Genomic DNA, 24981 nt, shown 5'->3' with positions numbered 1-24981 from the left:
AATAATTAAATTCCATTCAATCCACTTGATTTTCAAGTTTATTCGCAACTCAATCGTAAGAAATTTGATTTGGAATGAAATAAAAGTTGTGAATGTCTGCCACCAGATGGCGTTGGTTGAAGGAAACCGACCAAAATCGTTGGGCGCCAGACTAGGCTAGGGCCTGAAACCCAATCAAAAAGGCGGGTCTAGTCTCCCGCATTCCATTCGGGCTCCGACGTTGTCATATACACAACACAACAGTGCACAGGACTGGCTGCACAAATCACCTCCGTGTCTAATCTCGTTAGCACTCCCTCCCGGCGCGGCCTCCCACTTTTGTATTTAACTATTCTATCCCCACCCCCACCCCCCCACCTTCCCTTCCTCCAAAACTAAACTACACGCTCTCTCTCCCGGTGCGCACTTGGAGCGTGTTTCCTATCGTTCCCGAAAAACTTGCTCGTCCGGCACACACACACACACACACACACTTGCAGCTTAATACCAACCGGAGGAGTCGTGCCGAAGCTCCCAAGTCCGGCACTCACGACAGTACATTTTATTTTGACATTCTTTGAAATTCTTTTCACGTTTTTATTCCGGCCAAAAGTTATTCACATAAAGCCGATTCGCCCTAGTGGACCATTTGGCACAGGCATTCACGGGCGAGGAATAAATCTGTAGATTTATCTTCCATCCATTTATGTATTTATTATTATATAAATATATAAAAGGGGAGCGCGATGGATCTAGAAAGATAAGCCATTGTGTGCTTTGCGAGCGGAATGTATAGAGAGACTTGTGTACAGTCAGTTTGGTGTGTATTTGACGCGTTTCCATAATCCTTGGGCGCTGCTCTAGGCATAACAACAGGCCCCCAAATAAATCGATTTCAATTTCCAAAAGTGCATATCTTTGTCTGTCTGTGTGTGTGTCGAGTGTTGAGAGAATATATATACAGCTCGGGAATAAAAGGGGGGAAATACAAACACACACAAAGAGGAGAGGATTTCCGGCGGAGGAGTTGGAGGAGAGGCGAAATGTGTCCGGCGATAGATTAGACGGCTATTGAATGATCCGGAGGCGAGGATTCTGCTGAATGCTGCTGCTGCTGCTGTGGCTGACGTTGTTGTTTATTGTTGTTGCCGATGGAATGGGTCGGACCTCCACCATTCCGGCTGGCTTTGGGGCGGTGGACAATGCTGCTGCTGGACGAGGAGCTGGCCAATGTTTTGTCGCCCGATTCCATCAAAGGATTCAACGTCCACGACTTGTGCTGATGGCCGCCACTCCATAAATTCGATTGATCCACCAGCCGGAGTCCTATCGGCACGGATTTCTTCGGCACCGGATGACTTTTCATTGGAATTTGTCAAATTCAATTTTTCAATTTAATCGTTTAAATGGTATTAAATTGATTAGACCTGGGTCTTTGGCGCTGCGATCCGCAATGGATTCGGGATGATGAGAACGGCTCGCCGGAGAATTCCTTCAAGGCGGATGTAGACGACGTGGCGGAATAATAAGATGAGGCATCTTTGGTTGTGTTGTTGGTGTTGTTGGTGATGGAATTGCTGGCGCCTAGTTTTGTGCATGACGAGATGATTATCTTTGCTGCCCCCCCGCATTCAAATGCAAAAGCGCTTGCGCAATTGTGTAGTAGTAGTAGTAGTAGTAGGTCTATACGGAATCATGTAGATGAAAGAGTTTTACTGAAGCGTTTATTGAGCGTCGACACTCTCGCGCTGCTGCCGCAGCCGCCCGGTGGCGGGCCGTTGGCGAAACTGCTGGTGGTCCCGTGATGGCGGGACGGACGCTGCTGCTGCTGCTGACCCGGCCGGTCGTGAATGTAATCCGCCGCTATCGGAAGACTCTCCAAGTCCCTGGATATTTTTATAAAACACGTTCAATTTGTAATTCAATTGGCAATTTTGATTTAATCAAATTACGAATCGGAAACGGTGGGCGAGCCTTGAAAATGTCGCTCGATTTCGATCGTGCTCAGCTCCGACCAAGTGGGCGGCGGCCTGAGGGGCAATTTCAAATGGGTCCCCAGACCGCCGTGATGGTGGTGCCCGTACTTGTTGAGTCGGGTGAAATCCTGGCGGTGGGAAATAAAGAGAAAAGCGAAAAACAGTATCGTTAATGAGCGCGGGAAACCGCCAACTTTCAAAAAAAATAATTACCGGCGGATTGTCGAGCATCTTGACGGGCGACCGCGGATGGTGGTCCCGATGCAATTCGAAAGTGGCATACGGGTAAATGTCGTCATGCTGATCCGCCGAATAATCTAACGATTACAAATTATTTTTAAAATGAACTTTGATTCTATTTCAATTAGAGACAGCCATCAAATTCTTACTGGACATTTTATCGGCCATACTCTGGAGCTCGTAGGTGGAACTGCGTTTCGAGCTGCTGCGATCGGCCATGGTCGATCCCGATTTGTGGGTCTTGTTCCACGTGTTGGTGGCGTTGTTCATTCCGTCCGCCAGAGTCGATTCCGACGGCAATGCGGAAGCCACCAGCCGTCGACTTTCACTCCGCGCTGTCCATAAAAATAATCGAAATTTTATTTTTAGAATTGGCCGGCCTTGATTGGATTGAAAATCAAAAATTACTTTTGTACAGGCAGGAACAAGCCACAACCAGGCCCAGGAGCGATGCCGTTCCCACGGCGCTAATAAAATTCAAAAAATTTAATAAAATGGCCAATGATAAAAATTAACCCAAAATTCAATTTGATTTCAATTTGTACCTAACGGCACCGATGAGCCACCAAGGTAAAACGACGTGACTGCCATCTGTCGAGTTGTTGCTACTGCTGGGCTGGACCAGTTGCCGGCCTGCCCGGTTGATTCGATCCGGAGTCGGGGTCAAACCCGAGTGATCCAAAGTAACCACGTCGTATTCGACGGCCACCGTTCCGCCGCTGGTTTTGGCGCGAACTTTCAAATTGTAGGCCGTCGACGGCTGGACGTCCTCGATGAAGATGACGGGCAGATTTTGAACGTCATCCGAGACGGTGGTCCAGTAAGCTTCGCCGTCCATTTTGAAATCGACGCCAAAGGAGCGGATGGGACATCCGCGCTCCTGCCAGCCGTTGAGGAAGACGCTGATGTGCGACGAGTTGGCGATCAGAGCGGCCGAAACGGCCGACGGAACCAGCGGGGCGTCTCCTTTGGTCCTGGCCGTGATGGAATTGCTAGGGCCGCTAGTGCCGACGGCGTTGTGACTGGTCAAATAAACCTGATACCTCGTTCCGCACCGCAAATTCTAAAATTTCAATCAAACCGGATCATTTGAATTCAATTATTATTGGATGAATTAAAAAATTACGTCGAGTTGAGCGATTGTCACGTGCCGGTCCAGCTCACGCTCTTCCCAGTCGCCACCGTCCGCCAGTCGCCAGTGGAGCAGGAATCCGCGGACGGGACTTCCGCCATCGTCTTCCGCTTTCCATTGCATTTGAATTTGCTGGACGGTCGTCTGGAAAACGTGGAGGGCCGGCGGAACCGGAGGAACTGCAAAAATTCAATTGCCCATTAATGCCATTAATTTAATGGAATTAAATTATAAATTGGGAAATTATCGATTGATTATTTACCCAGAACGGCCAGCTGGTAGGTGATGGAATCGCTTATGAAACCGGTTGTGACGGAACAGGTATAATTGCCCGCGTCGCTCCGCTTCAAGTCCGTCAAGCTGATATACCCGTTCGATTTGCTGTTGTTGTTGTTGTTGCCGGCCAACTGCTTTCGATCGTCCATTAATTTCCCGTTATACGTCCAATTCGGTTGGACCAGATTGCCAACCGGACGGCAGGGTAGATCGACGCTGGACCTCCATAGTTGGACAACTCGCCGGCCAAACGAGCAAATGGCCACATTGTTGGCTGTCGCACCATCAAACCGTTATATAAGAGAAACAACCTCAAATAATCTCAAATTTCATTTTTAAAATTTCACCTTTGGAATTTGGAGAAAAGCGGAGGACTTTGGATTTGTCTCCGACGCCGGCCCTGTTGGCGGCCGTCACCCAAATCTCGTAGAAAGTCGTCTGCTGGGCCGTCGTCGAGTCCTTACTGCCGGACAACAGAGACTCGACCTGGTAGTGAGTTTGCGAGCCGGGCACCGTGTGGCGCTGGACGTTGGCAGCCGATCCGTGTTGTTGCCCTCCAGCCCTTTTGAGAGAATCAAAAGAAAATGAGTTTTCCCAAATTCTCCAGCGCGTCCGGATGTGTAACAACTACGGAATGGAATGCTTTTAATTTCCGGAATCCAATATATATAACAAGTCGCCCTTATTCCACTCTCGACAAGAGAAACCTTCCATCAAAGAGACAATTGAATCCGCACAAGAGTGTGTCCGTGGGTGTGTGTGTGTGTGTGTGTTCAGACTCCCCATTCCGGAATGCTGGATATACATGGCCGAGTCGGATAACGTCAAATCAATGTCTGCCAATCTCCCCCCTAGCGACCGCCGAACAACACAGTCTAGACACACATGAGACTCTCGACTTATTTGGGTGGTGACACAACCGGGCGGATTGACGAGTCCGTCCCCCTCCGTTCATTAGGCGAGTTAACCCGCCCAATGGTGATTAATTAGTTCCCGACTCGTGATTGGGTCCGGTTGTTTTTGGGGATGAAACAAATCAATTGATTAGACGGATGTTATTGCGGTTTCTAGACGCTGAATCAAAGTAGCTGGGCATTTGGGAAGGAATGCTGGGCAATTTTGATTACTTAATATTGACCGTGTAGTGAAGGATCTGGCCGTTGGTTTGTGACGGAATCGACCAGCAAATGGAAACGGCGTTGGAGCCACTGCTGAAAGCTTTCACATCCGCCGGAGCTTTGGGAACTGAATGAAAATAATTCAATTTCAAAAATTATTTAAATTAAATTGGCCCAGTTGATTTCTACCAGATTCATCAGTTAAACAGGTGACTGAGGCAGAAAATGGGCCGGCTCCTATGCGGGTGACGGCCTCGACTCGGATGCGATAGGCCGAATGGGCCGACAATCCGGCCAGGGTGGCGTAGATTCCGTCCACCGTTTTGACTAGCGGTGCGACGGCCTCGTTGTCCGTCACCACCGGGCCCATCATCTCATAGTGGAGTCGATAATTCTGAATGATTCCGTTGTGCTCCGAGGCCGGCGGCGCTTGCCACGTCACTTCGATGCTCTGCGACGACGACGTCGAACACCTCAGCGATTGTGGTCCGGCAGACGGAACTGAAAAGGAGCCCATTAAGTATACAAGGTGTGGACACGATAAACGGACCAAACAAGATGAGAATAAGCCAACCATCTTCGAAGGTGACGGCCGTGGCTGGTGAGGACAAAGGTCCTTCGCCGTAGCGGTTGAAAGCCCGGACGACGATTAGAAACTTGGTGGCTTTGCGGAGCTGGCCCAGCGTCAATTCCAGCTGTCCGTTGGATTGCTGGTCCATCAGCGGCACGGTCGTAAAGTTGTACGACATGGCGCTGAATAGGAGAGAAAGAAAATAAAATATAAAAAAAGATGAACTAAAAAGAAGACGGCCAGGGCCGGCCGGCTGTCATCTACAAAGTAGATACACTAACTTGTCTTGGCGGAAGCCCAAATGGTAGCCTATCAAGCTGCTGTGCCAGCTGTTGCCGTTGATTGCCGTCCACGTCAACCGGATACTCGACGAGGAAACGGGCACCGCTCTCAAGTCGGACGGGCAAGTCCCAGGGGGTTCGCCGTAAGTCGTTATTGCTTTTTGATTGAAACATATCAAAAGATAACACACACAAAAAAATATAATATAAAAACGATCGATATTTCGTCCCAAAAAAATAATAAAATAAAATAAAAATGTTTTCGTTTAATGGCCAGTCGTTATTCGAATTTTATATTTTACCGACAGGATCGGATGGCGGACCCCTTCCGGCGCTCGTCTCCGCCTTGATAATAAAACAAGATGAATAGCTTTTCATTCTTAAACAAATTTTACAGAGTGAATAGAAATAGGTACCACGACTCTGGCCTGGTAAGAAGTGGACGGTTGGAGACCCTCCAGACTGTAGTTGGTGTTGTAGACGGACAAATTGTCCGTCTCTTGCCAAGTGCCGCCATCTGTAATTTGGAGAAGACACACAAAGCATATTGGTGGAGTGGCTGGACACTGTAAGAGAAAAGACAATGATGACGACACTCACGTTTGGTTTCTCGGTACTGGACAATGTAGGCGATGAGCGGATTGTGAGCGTTGGAGCTGGACGGAGCCGACCACGAGAGGGCCACTCGACGGCTGGACGTCTCCTACCGCCAATTGGGGCATTTGAATCGGTTTGTCGATGGGTAAATTGGTTATTTTTGATTATACCTGGATTTGAAGGTGTCGTGGCTGTTCAGGCGGTTCTGAAAAATGAGCGGGAAATTCAAATTGTTTAAATTTTCAAAAAAATTTCATTTTTTATTTGGGGGGCGGGATTCACCTAGAACGGTGAGCTGGAAATCGCGTTCCACTTGGCCGTGACTGTTGGAAGCGATGCAGATGTAAATTCCCGCCTGTATAATGTTCAATTAGATGTAATCCACTCCCGCATTAAAATAAAAATGTAATTCAAATGGACGTAATCAACTGACGTCTTCCACTTGGGTGGCGGCGATCGTCAAAGTGGAAATCACTCCGTTGGGAGGTGCCTCCTTCTCCTGGATCCGTAACCTGCTCAATACACAGATTCGTGACGACACCCAACCACAATGCACGTCTGTTTTTATAATTGCATCAAAGTTTTAATTTCAAACCTGTAATTAGACGACAAGAGAGAAGTCGATGAGGAGCTCCGCCTCCAGGCCAAATGCAGCGGCCCGTCTCCGTCGACTCGACAGTTGAGCGAGGCCTGGACGTCCCGTTTGACTGCCAGTCGGCTAAGCGAATCACGAAATCTCGGGCCGACTGAGCCGGGCAGAAAAGTCAAAAGAAAAGTCAAAAAAAAGAAAAAATCAATTCTTATCTTCTCTTTCCTGGAAAATGATTGTCATTTTATTATCAAAAAATTAATGTGAGGCGGGCGAGCAGCGAAGCGAATGAAAGACAAAAGCCGCAGCCAACCAGCCAGCCAACCAGGCCGTCGCCCGGCCATCAAAGAGATGAGGACGTCATCCGGCTGACTGACTTTTCCGCGTTCGAAAACATCAGCCCGGCGGCTTTCTACTAAAAACCCGGGCCGGCAACCGAAATATTGTCTTGTGTGAGTTGGATGCATAACAAGCTTTCACGGACGGGCGGGCCGGCCAGACGACAAAGAAACACGGAACGGAACGGGACGGGACTAATTGATTCGAACGGGGAATCTAATCTTTTGATCTTTCTCCTACCCATATTTGAAATTTCGAATTTTCCCGCCCAAATATGAAACATTTCTTTTGAAATCCTGCCCGGCAGGATCCCCCCCCCCCCCACAAAAGATAAAGAGAAAGAGAAATAGATGTACCGTGAACACTGATGGAAATGGTGGCCGTCAGATCCTGGCCGATGCGGTTGACGGCCCGACATGTGTAGCGGCCCTGTAGGCTCTTGCGGGCCGAGCGGATGATGAGCGTCCCATTGTCCATGACCCGGAGAAAGGCGGGCGACGTCCGGTTGGTTAACGGATGAGAAGAAGATGAAGCCGTCGTCGGCTCTTGATTAGACGACGGACTGGAACCTCCTGCTGATATCATCCGACATTCAATCAAATTTCCCGCTTCTTTTTTTATTTCCTTTTATTTTTATTTTTGTTTTGTGTTACCGGATGTCCAGCTCCACGTGACGTTGGGCTTGGGATAGCCATCGGCCTGGCAGTGGACAGTCAAAGGTTGGCCGGCCAACACGCTCACATCTCTTGGCTCGACACTCCAAAATGGCGGCACTAAACCCCCACGCAAATCATCAAAAATAAAAAGATAAACCCAAACATTCATTCGCTTTTGAAGAGAGTCCCGCTCCAAAAGATATTGTGGGCGTGTCTCTCAGAAAAAGAGGCGGGCGGTTTAAAAGAAAAAAAAATCAATGGCAACACGCACACACACACAGAGAGCACACAGAGACACACTCGCATTCAGTGCAGCAGCCGAAAAACATGACTAGCTGGCAGTCAATTCCAATATGCAAATAGCCCCATCATCATCATCATAAGAGGATTTGGGGGGGGGTCCCCCCATTCTCTTGATGGTTTTCCGGCTGTTTGCATAATGGATTGGCGCAAGGGGGGGAGGTTATATAGTGTGTAGAGATAAAAGGCCGAGTGAAAGATGAACGTAAGAATAAAAAAGTTGGAAATATGTTTCTAGAAAAATTCAAATTTTTTCGGTCTGAAAAAGAAATTTGTGCTCGAATATAGTCGAAAAATGTGTGAGTGGAAATCAATTGGGATGCGCAAGACACAAATTTGCAAAACTATCGATTATCGAAAAGGGCGTGTGGTGTTTCAATCAGTGCAAAAAGTGACGATGGATTCAGTGCTGAAAATCAATCAATAACTATTTTTGTATGTACATTATTTATCTCACCCTATCGTAGTCCCCCCCTGCCATTTTAATTGGTTTAAATTAAAAAAATTTTAAAAAATTCGAGTAGTATTGAACGCGCCATTTTTGGTTTTAAAAATATTTTTTGATGTGGGATTTAGTGGTCCAGCTGTTTTTGGGGGGGTTGGCTGGATGTTGGGCTGGGGGCAGTATACCTTGAACGAACAATAGAGTCGATTGGCGGGCGACGCCGGCGGCGTTACGGGCCGCGCATTCGTAGCGGCCCGAGTGGACGGCGCTCAGGTTGGTGAAGGTCAGGGCGCTGGAATCGGCGTCCACTTCGCGGACGTTGACGGCCGGCAGGACGACTCCTGGGCCGCCTCCTCGGCTGCCGAACAAGGCGCTCAGCGGCTGCCCGTCTTTGGTCCAGCTGAAATCCAGCGGCTTGTCGCCCTGGCTCACTCCGCACAGCAAACGAGTGCGGATCCCCTGTTTCAGGACCTGCTCCTCCTCACGCTGGGCGAACGCGTCCATCCTGGGCGGAACTGTTTCCAACACACACACACACGTAATCTTTTTGTTTTTTTTTCTTTTTACTTCCAGCTGATTTCCCGCTTGAATCTGCATATTTAACGACGACTAATGACCAAGTTTCATCCATCCCAAGTCCCCCGGTCGACTCCTTGAAAGTTTCAATTCGCCCGTCAAACTCCCCGTCGATTTCCCAAAACTTTCAATTTTCAAATTCTGGCGCCGTTTTTTTCTTTCCTTTTTTTTCGGCGGGAAAAGTTCTTAAATTTAAATGATTCAAATGATATCGGTGCAAATAATCTCTATAAGTGCGGTGTCTAGTTGGTCACACAAACAAATCAGCACATCATTTTTGGCCAGTAGTGAGTGTGTGCAATCATATCCAAATTCCAACTTAAAAAAATAATTGGCCCATCACATGCTGGACAATTTTTTGTTTTCCGAGTGCGCTGGGGTGCGGAGATGATTGAAAAAGTTGCGTTTGTTCTTTTTGGTTGGTTTTGGAATGGGAAAAATACCCTGAATGAGGACCAGCTGGGATTGGCGCTGCCCGGTACTGCTGGCCGTCGTCGGCGTCGTGGCTGAATGTGCGGTGATGGCCGAATTGTCAACGGAACACGTGTAGTTGCCGCTGTGGGCCGGCTGGAGCGAGTCGACGCTCAGGAGGTTCGTGTACGGATCGATCTGAACGGTTTTGAGCGAGCCGCCCGGTGAGCTGACCACCGGCCGCCCGTCCACTGTCCACCTAAAGGACAGCGGCAGGTCGCCCTTGGTGACGGCGCACGTCAGCGTCAGCCGCTCGCCCAGCTTCAGTCCGCTAGGGTCCGTCTGCTGGAACGGCGTCATCTTGGGGGCCACTGGACCCCACCAAACATTTTTGTTGTGTAAATACTAAACTTAACTTTGATGTACATTTCTATCATCTTCTAATGTTGTCGATCGTTTTGAAAAATTGAGTCCGGCAAATTTTGGCGGGAAATAGTTTTGGGGTTTGAATCAACTTACCGACAACGTCGAGCGTGAAATCGCGACGGGCCGTGTGACCCTGTCGATCGCGGACCGTGCAGGTGTAGACGCCCTTGTCACCTGCCTGACTCACCGATTTGATGATGAGCACGCCCGTCTGGTGGTCCAGCACGTACTTACTACCAGATCTCAACATTTCTTCACCTGAAATTTGGACAAATTTGATTTCAAAATTTTTAGCGCGAAAATTTCTAAAATTTAAATTTCAAAAATTTCGTTTTTAAGCGCGAAATTCAAATTGTTTAGAATAAATTTTTGAAAAATTCACCTCTGGTCCAGGCGATTTCCATGATGGGATATCCGGCGACTGGACACTTGATGGAGACATCGGCTTCAGCCACGGCCGTCATCTTGGCCATGTTGCGGATGTAAGGCAGTCCGTAGACGTTGAGACGTGACGAGTGGGTGGCCTGGCCGGCCAAATTCTTGGCCACGCACGTATACTCACCGCCATCCTCCACTTGAGCGCTGCTAATGTTCAAATGGCCCGTCGTCTCACCGCCGGAAGACACCACTTGATTTTGCGTCAATCTACACACAGACACAGACGGACCGGAATTCGTTCAGACAAAATCCATTGGCCCGTTTTCCCCATTTATTTCCAAGAAATTCCAAACTCACCTGGCGTCGCTGAGCTGCTGGAAGGCGATGGGCTGCCGGTCCAGCAGCCAAGAAATGTCCGGCGCTGGATTGCCGACGGCCGAGCACCTCAGAGTCACAAACGGGCCGGGAACCAGCGTCTGCTCGTTGAACGTGTGGACCATTTGCGGGGCCGCTTCTGTCATTTTGAAATCAAATTTTTCTATTCCAGCCCGGAATTTAAATATCCAATTGAATTATACCTCCCAGCAGTAGACGGACGGACGACTGGGCCGACTCTCTTTCCGTGTAGACGAAACACTGGTAGATCCCTTGATCGGCCCGCTGGAAATTGGCGACGGCCAGCGACCAGATCTGCTCCTGTTTGCCGGAAGGTGCGGATTTGGAAGAGACGGACATGACGGCCGATTGCTGGTACTTGGAATTGCCTCCGGGGTTGGCGTTGGCCACCACTGTCGACGTGGTGATGGCCAGCCCGTCTTTGAGCCATTTGATGACCGGCCGGACGGTCGACGAGTGCCCAGACAGTCCGTTATTGTAGTGGCTCTGCTGGTCCAGCTGGAAGGAGCATTCCATCTGAGCCGTCTGGCCCTGATTGATCCTCATGACGGACTTGTCCGCCGGCCTGAGCTGGACCCTCAGCGGCTCCACGACGTCCAGCCGGACGTCGTAAGGCAAACTCTGTCCGACGCTGTTGGCCGCCGTGCAGCGGTAAGTGGCTCCGTCTTCCGGCTGGACATTCTCCAGCACCAAAACGCCGAAACTGGCCGTCGACTCGTCCATTGGCGTCGGCTGGCCGTCCACTTCCAATCGATACCATCTAATAATATAAGAACATTCAATCCAAATCAATTAACTTTTTATATCCATCTAAAAGAAAAAGAAGAAGGAAATAAATTCCGGGCGACGGATATGCAATCAACGCCAGGGGTCCCCATGACGACTACATCACAGACGGGACGGGCATGCCCAGCACCCGCTCCTGATTAAGCTCCTAGACTTGACGAAGGAGAGGATGGGAGGGGAGGGGTGGGGGGGATGGAGAGCCAATCAAAGTCACGGATTGGGAAGCAGAAGCTCAGCAAATATATTACACTCGAGCGTGTACGTGGTTCACTGGTTTGCAATGGGAAAGAGATGCTCTAACGATCCATTCGGCATCCCCCCCCCTACCCGTCCGTCTGCCGTGCCCTGGATATGGATGAACACATTCACCGTACCGCACCGCCCAGGAGCTCTCCTAACGCGCTCTTTTATCGATTTCCCCCACCCACCGACAGAGAAACCCCCCCCCCCCCGGTCGGTCGGTCGGTCGGTACGGAATTTGATTTTCAAAATGAAAATTGCGGGTTAAAATCAGGAATTTTACAAAACCTTATTGGGTGCTGTGCCGGTGTGGTTCCCACAATTTTTTTAGTTTCACTTTTGATTTTATGGAAATTAAAAGTTGAAACATGGTGGAATTTGGCAATCATTTGGCAATCTTGTGATTTTGAAACAGTGGTGGTTTGTCGTCAAATCATTCCAGAGTCTTGTTTCTCCAGGAAAATCAATCGTTTAAAAATGAAATATTGGCAAAGTATAGCTGATGAAACTAAAATGATTTATATTGCAGTGAGCAATGAAAACCTGCGAGAAAATCTGGCATTTCTATGTTGATCATGAACACCAACATGAGATTGTTTTCAACGTAAACTTGGAGGAACTAAACTGTGGAATGACTCTGTGACAAACCACTTGGCTTGGAATAATAAATGATTTCCCCCGAAATGGTTTAACTTTATAATCTCTAAAAGCAAAGCAAAGAGCAAAGTATAGGAAATGTTGTGTTTGCCAATTAACATCAGTCTTCCCACATCAGCACGATTACTTTCCAGATTGACTTTAAAACATTTTAATCATTCTTTACTAACATACACTAAACCGTTTCAAATTGAATTGATTACCTTAATTTGGAATTTCATCACTCTAAATCTCAAATCATTTTTGTAAATTGTAAATAAGCAGACGACACTTTCTTTCTAATTAATCATATGCTTAAGAAATCGATACCATTTCAAATCGACCCCCTATCGCTACATTTTCCCGCCGGCACTTGACATCCGGTTCGGGATTATTTCAGTAATCATTTTCAAATAGTTTGCCTCATCAAGTAGGACACTAAGCTCCTCCTACTACCAGTACAGACAAGATCAAAAAGTCAAAACTTGATATTCTAATTCATATTCAAACCAATGAAAAAAGCCAAGAGGTAGTAGTCTAAATTTGTATTTAAATAAATGATGCGATGACGATGAAGATGATAAGCTCCTTTTTTGTTTGTAAGATCAAGAAAATGTCGATTTAGGTATGTACGTACGTCTATATGTACAAATATCTCAAGTTGCCTTTTGATATAGTCATTGAAATCATATCGGTCGGGCGATTACACGATAGCGCTGAACTGCGCAATTATTCATCGACAGACATCAAAGGAATCATATTCGGCGTTCCAGCTCTTTTGGTACACGCAAACGTACGCCATATATCGACAGATGTGTTTCATTGGTCCCCAACTATCTCCCGATACGTCACGTATATATATAGTGCGGAACTTTGTGGCCAAATAAAACGCACCCACGCTCTATAAGTTCTAGACGTTATATTCTACATAGAAATATGGCCTTTTTTACCTTATTTCCGGAACTGGATAGCCCTGGGCCAGACATGGAAGGGCGACATTGTCGTTCAACAAGACTTGGACACTCGACGTTTTGACGGTCACGCTCGGTCCGGCGACGCTTAAGGGCTCTTTTTGAACAAAAAATAACATTTTGACATTTATTTAAAAATAAAGGCGGGAAATTTGAAAAAATGAAATAATACAAAATTTTGACGTCTAAAAAAAGCGGTAAATTTGAAAAAAGTGAAAATTTCCACATTTAAAAAGGGCGGGAAATTTGAAAAATAAAAAAATTTACATAATAAATGCGGGAAATAAAAAAAATACATTTAAAAAAGCGGGAAATTTAAAAAAATAAAAATTTTGACATTAAAAAAAAGCGGGAAATTTGAAAAAATAAATAAATGTAATGTGTATATCACCAGAGACGGCGACAGAGGCGGCGTTGGAACTGAGCTGCTGGTGGAAACCGGCGGCGTGTAATCGGTGCTGTGTCCGGCAGCGATAAGCGGCCCGGATGTCGCTCTTGTCGACGCCGTAGAGATAAAGGTCTCCCGACCCCGGTAACATGTGGTGTTTTCCATCTGTGCTCCGGTGATTTCGGTTGAATCCAAAAATCAAAAAAATAAATATGAAAAAGAACAAACCGTTTACGGCTCCCCGCTCATCAACGAAAGCAAAACGCAATTTAGCCCCAAAACATCTTTCACGTAGTTGTACAGATGATTGCTTTTATTCCCCCCCTCCACTAACAGCCACACACAACACAAATGTCCAGCTGCTGTCTACCCCTCAAACAATCACACCCAGCTCTTCTTCTTTCTTCCCTCCGCCCAGCAGCAGCTTTATACATGTTAGACATTATCGATCGGACCGGAGAATATCATAAAAGGGGACACCATTTGTCACAAACCGACACGTACGAGAAACTTTGGATGGAACCAGAACGTATATATTTCACCATCATCTTCCTGGAAATATCTGTAGAGACGATCTTGCTGGTCCAGTTCAAAGGGAGCGAGTTGCGCATTAAAATATATATATCGGTGGAATAGATAGGATAGGATAGATAGATGGCGGAGGTTGTTAGTTGCATCGTTCATCATCACCCAGCCGGCCACAAAAACAGCAGACGCCACCCGTTATTATATAGGAAACGAGAGAGATGATGGGGAGGGGCTTTTTGATTAACGATCCGTGTCAAAAGTCATGATTGCTATTACATCCGACCGGAATTTATTTTTTATTTTTTATTTTTTTGATTCGTTGGGTGGATAAACGGAGGGTGGGGGGAAGCTTGTCCTTATTGATTCATCAAGGAGGAGCTGAGGGGGGATTGGATGGTGCCGCTGGTAATTTCTTCCGGTGGAGATTTTATTCCAGCCAATTACTTTAATCATTCGCCCAGCTCTAAAAAATCTGAAATGAATCAAATTCAAACTTACCGCCTTGTAGAGATGGGAAAATGGTCAGGCCGGTGAACTCTTGGATCCAGGCCGTCACCTGGATGTCGTTCTTGATGGCCGGCGGGATGGCGCATCGTAAGACGGCCACTCCGCCTTTAACCGCCGATCCGCCCGTCGCTTGAGTCTCGTACGACTGGACCAGAACTGATACAATTATCAAAAAAGATTATTTCAAGTCCGTCTTTTTTGGTTGTAAGACGGACAATTATTTTTTTACCGGCCCTGAGTCTCATTTCCCGGCTCAATATGGTTCCGCTGGAGCTGCTGGCCCGGCAACGGTAGGCCGTCGAGTGGACGTCGGGCCGGTAAGCCGAGGCCGGGAACGGTGGGAAGACTAACGAGATGTTATGAGGGCCGGCCGGACTGTTGGCCATTCTTCTCAATCCGGCCGTTTCGGGGACGGCAGAGCCGGAAGTGGATGCAGCCGAAGCGCCCAGCTCGGAAGCGGCCACCCACATCACCGTCGGCGGCGGGTGCCCAGTGGCGGCGCACCAGACGGCCGCTCCCGTTTGATTTGTGAATTCCAGCAAGGGCGGAGGCTCCTGGATGAAACGAGTTCCGTCAGCCGGAAGTAGAGTCTCGCCCGGCTCGATCCTGCCGTAAGTTTCTGCATCCGCAAAATAAATTAAAAAGAGCCGGATCTATTTATTGATAAGTCAAACACCACTGGACGGCCTGCTGCTGGCCGGCCTATGACATTCAATTACCGGGCGAAAAAATATAAATAAAACGGTACACACACTATGTAGGACAGACAATTCAATGATAATAATAACATGAGAAAAAAGAAATAGCTGCTGGACGCCGCGGTCCGTCGTGTTCACCTTCTGTCCAACTTTTATTTTGATCCAGCCAAACTTTGCTGCTGGCCTCTGACTCTGCGGTGGCGCTGGACCAAGTTTGGGAACCGACAACTTTCCGCTTGACTCTCTCTCTCTCTGTAGTCCGTCTATGTTCAAACTTGTCCGTTTGTGGCTTTGACTGCGACTCGCCGGCCAGCCACATGGAAAATAATATTGTAAGACCAAACCAGACATTGAATGCTGGACCGCCGCTGTGCTCAAACAATCCCAACAGTCCGTGTGTGTGTGTATAAACACATCGATCGGCCGGCCGGCCAGCTCTTCTCAGATGCCTTTGATATGTTGGCCCAAAAAAACTTTTCGGCCCGTCTTCCGCAAAGTATATAGGCCCGTCATTTATATATTTAAATCTAATCAGAACATCCCAGCAGTTCACCGGGCAAAATAAAAATCCCCGGGCCCCCAAAACCTAATCAGCTGAGAGTTAACACATTTCCATCCGGCCGGATAATTTTATATTTTTCTTTTTTATCTCGTGTGTGTGTAGGGGGGTCTTAATTCGACACGATATATTATTTAGACCGCGTATGTCTGGCAGCGGACAACATATCAGGGTTTAGCAATGAGGCCGGCGTCAGTCCAGCCGTCGGTTGGGAGGGATCTTGTGTGTCCGGCTTTATTATCATCATCATTTCAGCCTCGTCCTTGCCTATGGGAAGAGTCTATCTGTGGACTCTATTTATTGGTCCCTATAAACTACACCTATCAAGATGTCCGCCCTGTATATATATTATGTATATAAATAAATAAAAAAAGAAAAGGTCCGCCCAGCATGGATGGGATGGAGGGGAAGACGTTCGGGTGTGTGCGGGGGATTACATGGGTATTATATATATCAAGCTCGGCATATTACATCGAGCTTTTGAGCTCTGTATATGTAATAAGTATGTATACCAGACACATGTTCACATCAATCTGTAGGCACCACCGGATATAAGTGGCCAAGAAAATAACATCTCAATCAAAAACTGGAATATTCGGCGGGAAATTCAAAAACCAAATCGGATAAAAAATTCCAATCAAAATTTCAAAACGAATTTTTTTTTAAATTTTCGGCGGGAAATTTGAAAAAAAAATTGAAACTTTTATTCAAAATTTTCAGCGGGAAATTTAAAAAAATTGAAAAATTGTATTTAAAAAAGAAATGTGTTAACATTTTCTGCTTCGATTCTTCAACTGAGCAAAGGGATTATTTGGTGGGCCGAGTGTTTGTCAATAGCTTCGGCCAATCTCTCTCTCTATAGATGTGGAGACGGGCCGACAATCCCCCCCGAAAATGGTAATTCAAATGTCGGGACGAGTGATGGACGAAAAGGAGCAAACGGGAAATAAGAAGAAGAGGTCAGCAGTCAGCTGAAATTCTCCTTGTGTGTGTGTGTCTATACCATTTGGCACAATCCCCATCTCTCTTGAGCCGGACCCTGGGCTGTGAGCGGCCGGTGCTGTGCCGGGGGGCCTCCTCTATCCTCTCGAGTAGAGCACAAATAACGATGTGTTTGCATCAGCACAGCTCACGAGGCGGCCAGGATCACTCCTAGCCGCAGCAGCAGCAGCAGCAAAAAAAAAAAGAGATACATACATGTGTCTACTTTGGTATTCATGATGGAACGGCGGCAGCGGCGGATGAGCCGTCTGCCGGAATGCCCGGCTCTATCTTATAAAAGAATATAGCTCTTCCTATATATATGCACACACACACACAAAGTCTATAGAAATAGGATCTATCCCTTATATATAGAAGACAGGAGCAGGAGAAAAGCAAAGGCAATCAATATTTTCTCTCTTTTGCTCCCATTTCCAATCTTCTTTGGCTTTTCAAACTGTTTGCAACATGCCCGTCCCGCCCCCTAACAGCATACATCTCGGCGAATTCCATCCATTTTTCTGCCTACAGTATATACCCAATCCTAGCTATGTATGTATAGTATAAGTCTGCCTTTCATATATCAAACAGGAGCGCGATCCTGAATGAAATAAGGTTCTGCTGTGTTCTCTTTTATTCTTTTGGCGCACGTAATAATTGCTTTCGACTGGACCGCGGAACATGTATCAAAGAATTTATACAAAATAATAATCGGTTATGTCTATACTACAACAAGCGCTCCTGATAAAAAGGATCAGAAAAGGATCGATTTTATATTTTTCCTTGAGCTTTTTTTGTGTTTACCTGCTGATGCATAAACGAACTTTTCTGCCCGGCACCGAACAATTAAAGTACATGGAAGAGAGCATTAACTTATCGATCGTCTGCTGGATAGATCCTGCTGGATGCTCCTCTTTTTCGACTTCACCGCTCGATTAGATATGCCATGGCCGGCAAGTCTGCTGAGTGAATAGAACCATAAATTTTTGGGGTGTAGCCCCCCTGTAAAGCTATATCCTACCGCCGAGCTACTTATATAAATATTTCTCCACTCGACCGCGTTGGCTGGCTGTGTGGCCCATTACAGCCCGCCGGAATGGCCGGCTCTGTCCGGTAGTATAGTATAGGTATATAACATTCACGGCCACTTGGACCACTAGTGTGTGTGTGTTAGACGGGCGATTGCACCGTTGATAAACCGAAAGAAAAAGAATCAATAGACCATCAGCAAATGTCCGAAAAAACTGGCCGTCCTTTTCTTAAAAAAAGAAGGGAAAAAAAATCTAAAAAATGGCGGCCAGGGATCAAGAATCGTTTCTATATAATACAGATCGAAAGAGACGGACAAAAAGAAGAAGGAAAAATGGGAAAAAAAGGGAAATCTGATTGTCGACACAAGAAAGAACGATAGAAACGCATCTGACAGTGTTGATGGTTCAATGATCCGCCAGGGGATCTCCATTTCTTTGCTGGTCTATCGGACGTTATACCGTCTAGATGATATAAGCCGGCTCTTTTATATATATACAAAGAAGAGAATATAGAAAATATAAAAGAAAAAAGGGTGGATGGGATCACCATAGAGACAAAAACATCAACCGGATCACATTTCCGCTTCGATCCCTCAAATGTTTGGGTCTTATAGACTTTTTCTCTTTTTTTCTGGTGGGTATTAAATAAGAATATTGAAATCCTATTAATCAATTAATGATGGGCAATAGATTTTCGAATGAATTATTTGCGTGCTGGCAATCCGCTCCTGTGTTACATCATGATCTTTATTGTTCATTTCTCTTTGTCTCTAATTTTTTGGGAGTTGCTGGGGGTTGCTGGGGGGTTGCTGGGCACACCATCAATCGAACCCGGCCTTTAGATGTTACAGTAGGCTGCTGTACATACCCGACCGCAGAGAGAACAAATCAAACGACCGAAGAAAACAAATGGTTTCCCTTTTTTCCAACTATACCCCCGCACACATAAAAGATCAAAGAAATTCCTTTTTATTTATACGCTCGGCAGCAGGTCCGTCTGCTGAGCGCATCCGCCCCTTTTTTTCCTTCCTTTTTACGCGCCGAAAAATTCAAATTTTTAAGAATCGGCCGGCCCTCATTTGAATGAAATATAAATACATATTAGACATGATTTCCTTGGATGGGAGCTATGGCCGGATAAATCTAATCTTCGTTTTGATACATTTCCCATGAACTTAGTAGGCTATATAGCTAGTAGCCTACATCCAGCATATAGTTTTCTTTATGGAACGACCGGGTGGTCTCTCTAGAAGAAAAGAGGAGAGACGGGTGACGTGCGGATGCGAAGGCAGATGAGATTTTCGACGGCCATATAAACCTCTTCCCTTGAGGAAAATACATGGACAGAGAAGAGAGAAATCCGAACGTCAATCGTATGTACACGACCCACCACGTACTGTATACTATCTATCCCTCTACACACACAGCAGACACTTTATATATATATATATATAAATAAATAAATATATATATAAAATAAACGATGGCGGGCGGGCGGAGTCCGCTCTAGCTGCTGGATCGATCGATCCTTCTTCTTCATGCCGCCAGCAGCAAGGAGTAGAAGAAGAAGAAGCTGATGCTGACGGAATGAACCCAATCATCGCATCGTCTTCTTCTATAGTCATCCGAGCGCAAGGCGCTTACTCCACCCTCAATAATATCAAAAACCCCAAACTCAACCCCCCCCCACATAAAAGGGAAGAAGAAATTCTAAAACGTTCAAATGATTTGTATGTTTTTAATTTTATACTATTTTTTTTTTAATGTTGATTTCCATATTAAAACATTTAAAATAATTTACAGTGGGTACCGAAAGTATCCGTACGGCTGAGAGGATCAGTAGGGAAAACGCGTTTTTCAAAACGCTCCCAAAAAATAGAATTCTCGGTGGAATTCAATAAATTTTTTTTCAAAGGTTAACATTAAGGCGGGGTATCATGTGATTTTTTTTGGGAATTTTTCAACAACGCGATAGGTGGTTGTTATCGCGTTGCGTAAGTACCCGTACGGCCGAGAGGCCCAGTAGGGAATGGGCTTACTTTGGAGGCCTGTTATTCAGTAACTACGTAATATTATAGGGTGGGAAATTTCTTTAAAAAAAGAGCTGCATTAGCTCTATCTGTGGTCATAAGATCACATTTTTTAAGTTTCATTTATAGTAATGAAATCAAAAATGAAAACACGAATTATAAGTTTTCCGTTTTCTTCCCCTCGATTCCCCATCACCAGTGTTGCCATATCCCAAAATCTCTTTCTTCCCTTGGACGGAAGAGGGAGAAAGAGAAAGGGTAAATATTTTTTGATATGGCAACACTGGTGATGGGGAATCGAGGGGAAGAAAACGGAAAACTTATAATTCGTGTTTTCATTTTTGATTTCATTACTATAAATGAAACTTAAAAAATGTGATCTTATGACCACAGATAGAGCTAATACAGCTCTTTTTTTAAAGAAATTTCCCACCCTATAATATTACGTAGTTACTGAATAACAGGCCTCCAAAGTAAGCCCATTCCCTACTGGGCCTCTCGGCCGTACGGATACTTACGCAACGCGATAAAAACCACCTATCGCGTTGTTGAAAAATTCCAAAAAAAAATCACATGATACCCCGCCTTAATGTTAACCTTTGAAAAAATTTTTATTGAATTCCACCGAGAATTCTATTTTTGGGAGCGTTTTGAAAAACGCGTTTTCCCTACTGATCCTCTCAGCCGTACGGATACTTTCGGTACCCACTGTATTTAGAATTTTTTTTGAATTTACCGCCTTTTAAAAAAATTCGGTTTGAAATGTTTTGATTGATTTTCAACATTTTTGTTTTAAGGAATTTGAATTTCCCGCTGTGGGCAAAACCAAAATCGAAATCAAAGCGGGTCGATACAAGGGCGCATCGATCGTTTCCGTCCGGAAACAATCGGCCACTGATTCAACTGTGTCTGTTGTGTTGAACATTTCCCTCTCTCTATTCAATCCCACTTGGCCGCGCGGAATCTCGTCTGACAAAAGAACGGGCTGAACTTACGTGTACAGATATCTTGACAAGACAATTGAAAAAAGTTCAAGGTGTACAACACGCCAAAGATCAACCATCTCAATCCAATCTAATATACAACCCAACTGTCTATATATCTCCAACACGTTTAAAATCTCCCGCCCAGTCGATAGACAGTAGCTACAATTTGAATTTCCCGGTCTTTTTTTCTCCCCTTCACCCAACAACTCTTATAAACGCATTAGCTTCATTTCCCGTTGGATGTGTACACGGCCCGTTAACATATCGATCCAAGTCAGACCCCGCCGCCAACGCCCACAACCCAAAAAATAAAAAAGGACATTTGAAGCGGCGGTGGTTCAATAAACGACTTTGCGGGAGGAACCCAATCACGACCGCTCTCTTCTCATCTTTTCTTCTTTAGCCGCGCGGGGTGCAAAAGGATTTTCACTTTAGCAGCACCGCCATTTATATTACACTAGTATAGACGAACTACTCTGCTCTTTTTTCCCCACTTCAACTCCTTTTTTTTCCCGCCCCGCGGCTAGGAGCCGCTAGGAGCCGGTCAGGAGCCGTTAGGAGAGAGCCCCTATATATGTCGAGGTCTCTCTCTCTCCCTCCCGCACTCATAATCCAGCTTAACTAATGCTTTTCAAATAGACACAAAACGTGCCTCTACGCCCGCCGCTGGATTCTATTCAGACGCGATCCTTGACAGCTGTCCGTTTTCTATCCCGCTCACAATTTTCCCCCTTTTTTATATACCCCCCCCGCACCGGTCGTGATCAAGTGGTGAAACCAATTTTTTCTTTTTTTTTTTGAATTTCTCAATCAATGGATCTCGACAGAAAACATGATGAACTTACTGGAGATGATGAACAGGAAGAGGATGACAATCCTTTGGTTGATGGTCGTCGTCGAGTTCATTGTGTCAATTGGCGAGAAATCGATCATCAAATAAGCGCCATCAGCTGATGTGTGTACCTTATCAAAAATGAAATGAGAATATAGATTTATAGATTTAGATTTCATCACACTGCGGATGGGTCGCGGGACTGTATAATATCCAGCAGCAGGATCTCTCTCATCCGCATTCATATCGGAATAATGCGACGTCGGTGTTTATTCAGCGCAAGCAGTTAGATAAATATATACAGCAGTCTCAACCCAGCGCGCATAAGATGCACCAAGGGGGGCTGTGTACACACAAATCAGAAAAATAGGCCTACAACTTTTTTCTTTCTTTCTTTTTTCTTTCTGATGTGCGTCTATAACTCCTCGAGGATATTTTCAACAGAAAAAAAAGAATAGTTCCTGATGTTGCTGCTCTATAAGTGGTCGCGGGAACATACGTATTGTGCGGAATATCTATAAAGGCCTACTATCATCTCTGAATCAAAGAAAGATCTTTCTCATTCGCCTGTCGAAATCGATGATGTAAGTTGGTCGTCGTCGGGATCTATCTACAATTCTACATGCATCACACATGACTCGCTCGTCTTTTCTCAGTTCTGACGTCTGTGCAAAGCCGGCGAATGATATAAAGAAATAAAAGAAAAACACCCAATTTGCTATGCAAACATGCTGAAGGATTCTTTTGTCTATACAGTTTTTATTTTTATTTTTTGAAACAGACACAAATCTCCCGAAAAGAATTTCTCTTATTCACATTTTGTCTATATCTTATATCATAATGCCCACGGATGTTTTCCGTCGTTGCGTGAATTCGTCAGCGGGAAAGAAATGGATAAATGTCAAACGAAATAAATGCTTCCATTATTTTTTAATCAAATGGGTAGACACAGACGACAGCAAGTCTGGATTGATCTGTGATTTCCTTTGAGGTCGAAACGTGATCATCAGATCCATCTCCAACTTATATGTCGAAATTTTAATGATTCGATGTATTATAATATACATGTTGAAACACACAAATCAATTAGTCTATTCAGTATAAACTATTTCTCTTTGATGTTCAAACTATTGAGATAAGACACAAGCCCAATGCTATGCATTATATAAAATACTAAATACAGATCAATCTGTGATAATTATCTCGATACATAATTATGATTGCCTCAAAAGAAACGAGAAAAGCCTACATCAACTTTGTCTGAACCAAAAAAGATTACAAAAGAGAAAAAAGTTTGTAATAGGAAATTGTTCAAAAGATTCAGGAATGGCTGTAGACAAAAGACTCTCTCTAGCTCTTATTTTTTGAACATTTAAGAACAAAATCGATTCAGACGGCAGGGCCTCTGCATACACTTAAAAGAAAAAGAAAAAAAAACTATTATTTATATTCCTGAACTCGAAAATTGTCGCTTTTTCTTCGCTAGTCTCAGACTGAACTTGATATTTATATCCCGAGAATCGAATAGATTGATGCCCGACGAGAAACTCTTCTTCTTTTCGCACATGTCAGACGGTCCTGACATTTCCTATTTCAAACACAATCAAGAGGCCAGGGCAAAGAAGAAGGAGCGAAGAAGAAGAAGATAAATAAAAGAAGCTTCAACAGACACACAATGGCCGTGCGCATCTTATTCTATAAAAGAAAATCTTGGTCGTAATTGGGTTAGACATTTCAATCGATGATGGCGGTGTCTGCTGGCTTATATATGTTTATTTTAGATAGATAGATATATGTACTATATATACGATCGGTGCTGGTGTCTGGTGTGGTGCCTGTAGAGTTTATATAAAAGCTTCGATCAGGTAATTGCATTGGGAGAGAGAGAGGATCTACTATACACCACCAGATTTCTTTTCTTATAAAGACCGGCGGCGGTCGGGTGGTTGGGGATGTTTGATAATGATTTTTTTTCCCGGAGACATCATCAACGCCCGTCTACTTCAATCAGTTGGGGGAAAACGGTCTCTGTGTGTGCGTTTAACCCGCCCACAACCACCACCACCAGCCCCAAGGCCTGGAGAAAACTAAATAAAAATAAAAGTCTTGGAAAATTCCGGGGCTGTTATAATAATAAACGAATCGATACAAGAAATGGGGAGGGAAAAAAGGATGAAACAGCCTTAAATCGTTCAGGTAAAAAAGCACACACATTTCTTTTCTATTTTTTGAAATAAAACAAGATAGGGGAAAACTGTCTGAGAGAGGAAACAGCCAAAGGGCGGGTATATAATATTGAATTGGCACGCTCTCCCGAAAAGCTGCAAGTAGATCTTCTTCCTTCTTTCCTTTTTTCGCTCATCCCCTCCCAAAAAAAAGTGTCGAGGCCTACTATATGTAGGTACGGGAGTGCAGCGAACGTGATTGAATTCCCGGTCACGAACTTTTATTTTTTCCTACATTTATATTTATCTATTTATTTATTTATTTTTTCTATCTCCTCTTTTGTCGGGACGATGGATGGATGTTATTGAAATGTTTTTCCTATCGGCCAATTTCAGGCGGCAACTTCAATTTCTTTTTTGAGGAGGGGGGAATTTATTTTTTTACAAACCAATAAGCGAACGCTGGACGTCATCACCAATTGAATTTTCTCAACCGATCAAAAATCAAATAAGCAAATAAGAAAAAGAAATAGAATCTTTTTTTTTCCAATTTTACCTTTTCCTCTTTTTTGTATGTGATGTGCGTCTCGATTGCTTCACTTTCACTTTTGATTTTTCAAGTTTGAATTTTTCCCGCCCAAACTCGAAATAATGAGAAAAAATCACGCTCCCGCGACTATATAGAGCTGTGCGAGTCTGTGATGGGGGTTTTCGTTCGGCTTCCATCCACGAGGGAGACGGACCGTCGACTGCTGCTGGAAGCCAAACGATCCCGAGGTTATACAACACTGAGACTCTGTATATAGTCGTCGGGAGCTAGGATTGTAACTACACCTTGCACACGCACACGCAGCACACACATATATATATACGAAAGAAGATGCTGCGCCCGCGCCGATAAACATCACCAGCAGCCCATATAACTTCTTCTTTTTTTGCCGGCCAAGTTAAAAGAAT

General features: G+C 45.1%; 1 protein-coding gene across 5 annotated transcripts; it reads right to left on the bottom strand.

Moving 5' to 3' along the window:
- Positions 1 to 680: 680 nt before the first annotated feature.
- Positions 681 to 24816, bottom strand: LOC124205221 (Down syndrome cell adhesion molecule-like protein Dscam2). 5 transcript variants are annotated; one of them, XM_046602591.1, is made up of 35 exons: positions 24581 to 24815; positions 21873 to 21990; positions 14972 to 15361; positions 14734 to 14898; positions 13711 to 13872; positions 13299 to 13416; positions 10869 to 11446; positions 10648 to 10804; positions 10295 to 10557; positions 10006 to 10170; positions 9519 to 9857; positions 7752 to 7871; positions 7455 to 7673; positions 6766 to 6916; positions 6604 to 6682; positions 6453 to 6525; positions 6341 to 6375; positions 6174 to 6276; positions 5990 to 6090; positions 5876 to 5918; positions 5574 to 5730; positions 5296 to 5474; positions 4911 to 5222; positions 4731 to 4848; positions 3951 to 4165; positions 3590 to 3877; positions 3322 to 3506; positions 2741 to 3258; positions 2604 to 2662; positions 2345 to 2530; positions 2169 to 2272; positions 1932 to 2083; positions 1696 to 1865; positions 1407 to 1563; positions 681 to 1337 (listed from the first exon to the last, which is right to left on the bottom strand). In XM_046602591.1, the coding sequence occupies exons 2-35, from the start codon at positions 21958 to 21960 to the stop codon at positions 1040 to 1042; spliced, it is 6447 nt and encodes a 2148-aa protein (XP_046458547.1). In that variant the 5' UTR covers positions 21961 to 21990; positions 24581 to 24815; the 3' UTR covers positions 681 to 1039. The 5 variants fall into 5 exon arrangements, with proteins under 5 accessions (XP_046458547.1, XP_046458548.1, XP_046458549.1 ...); XM_046602592.1 differs by having other exon boundaries at positions 7455 to 7670; XM_046602593.1 differs by lacking the exon at positions 9519 to 9857 and adding an exon at positions 8685 to 9014.
- Positions 24817 to 24981: the final 165 nt, after the last annotated feature.

The sequence above is a fragment of the Daphnia pulex genome, chromosome 10 (genome assembly GCF_021134715.1).
Source record: "Daphnia pulex isolate KAP4 chromosome 10, ASM2113471v1".
In the NCBI taxonomy this organism is placed as follows: Eukaryota; Metazoa; Arthropoda; class Branchiopoda; order Diplostraca; family Daphniidae; genus Daphnia; species Daphnia pulex.
This window is presented reverse-complemented; position numbering and strand designations above follow the sequence as displayed.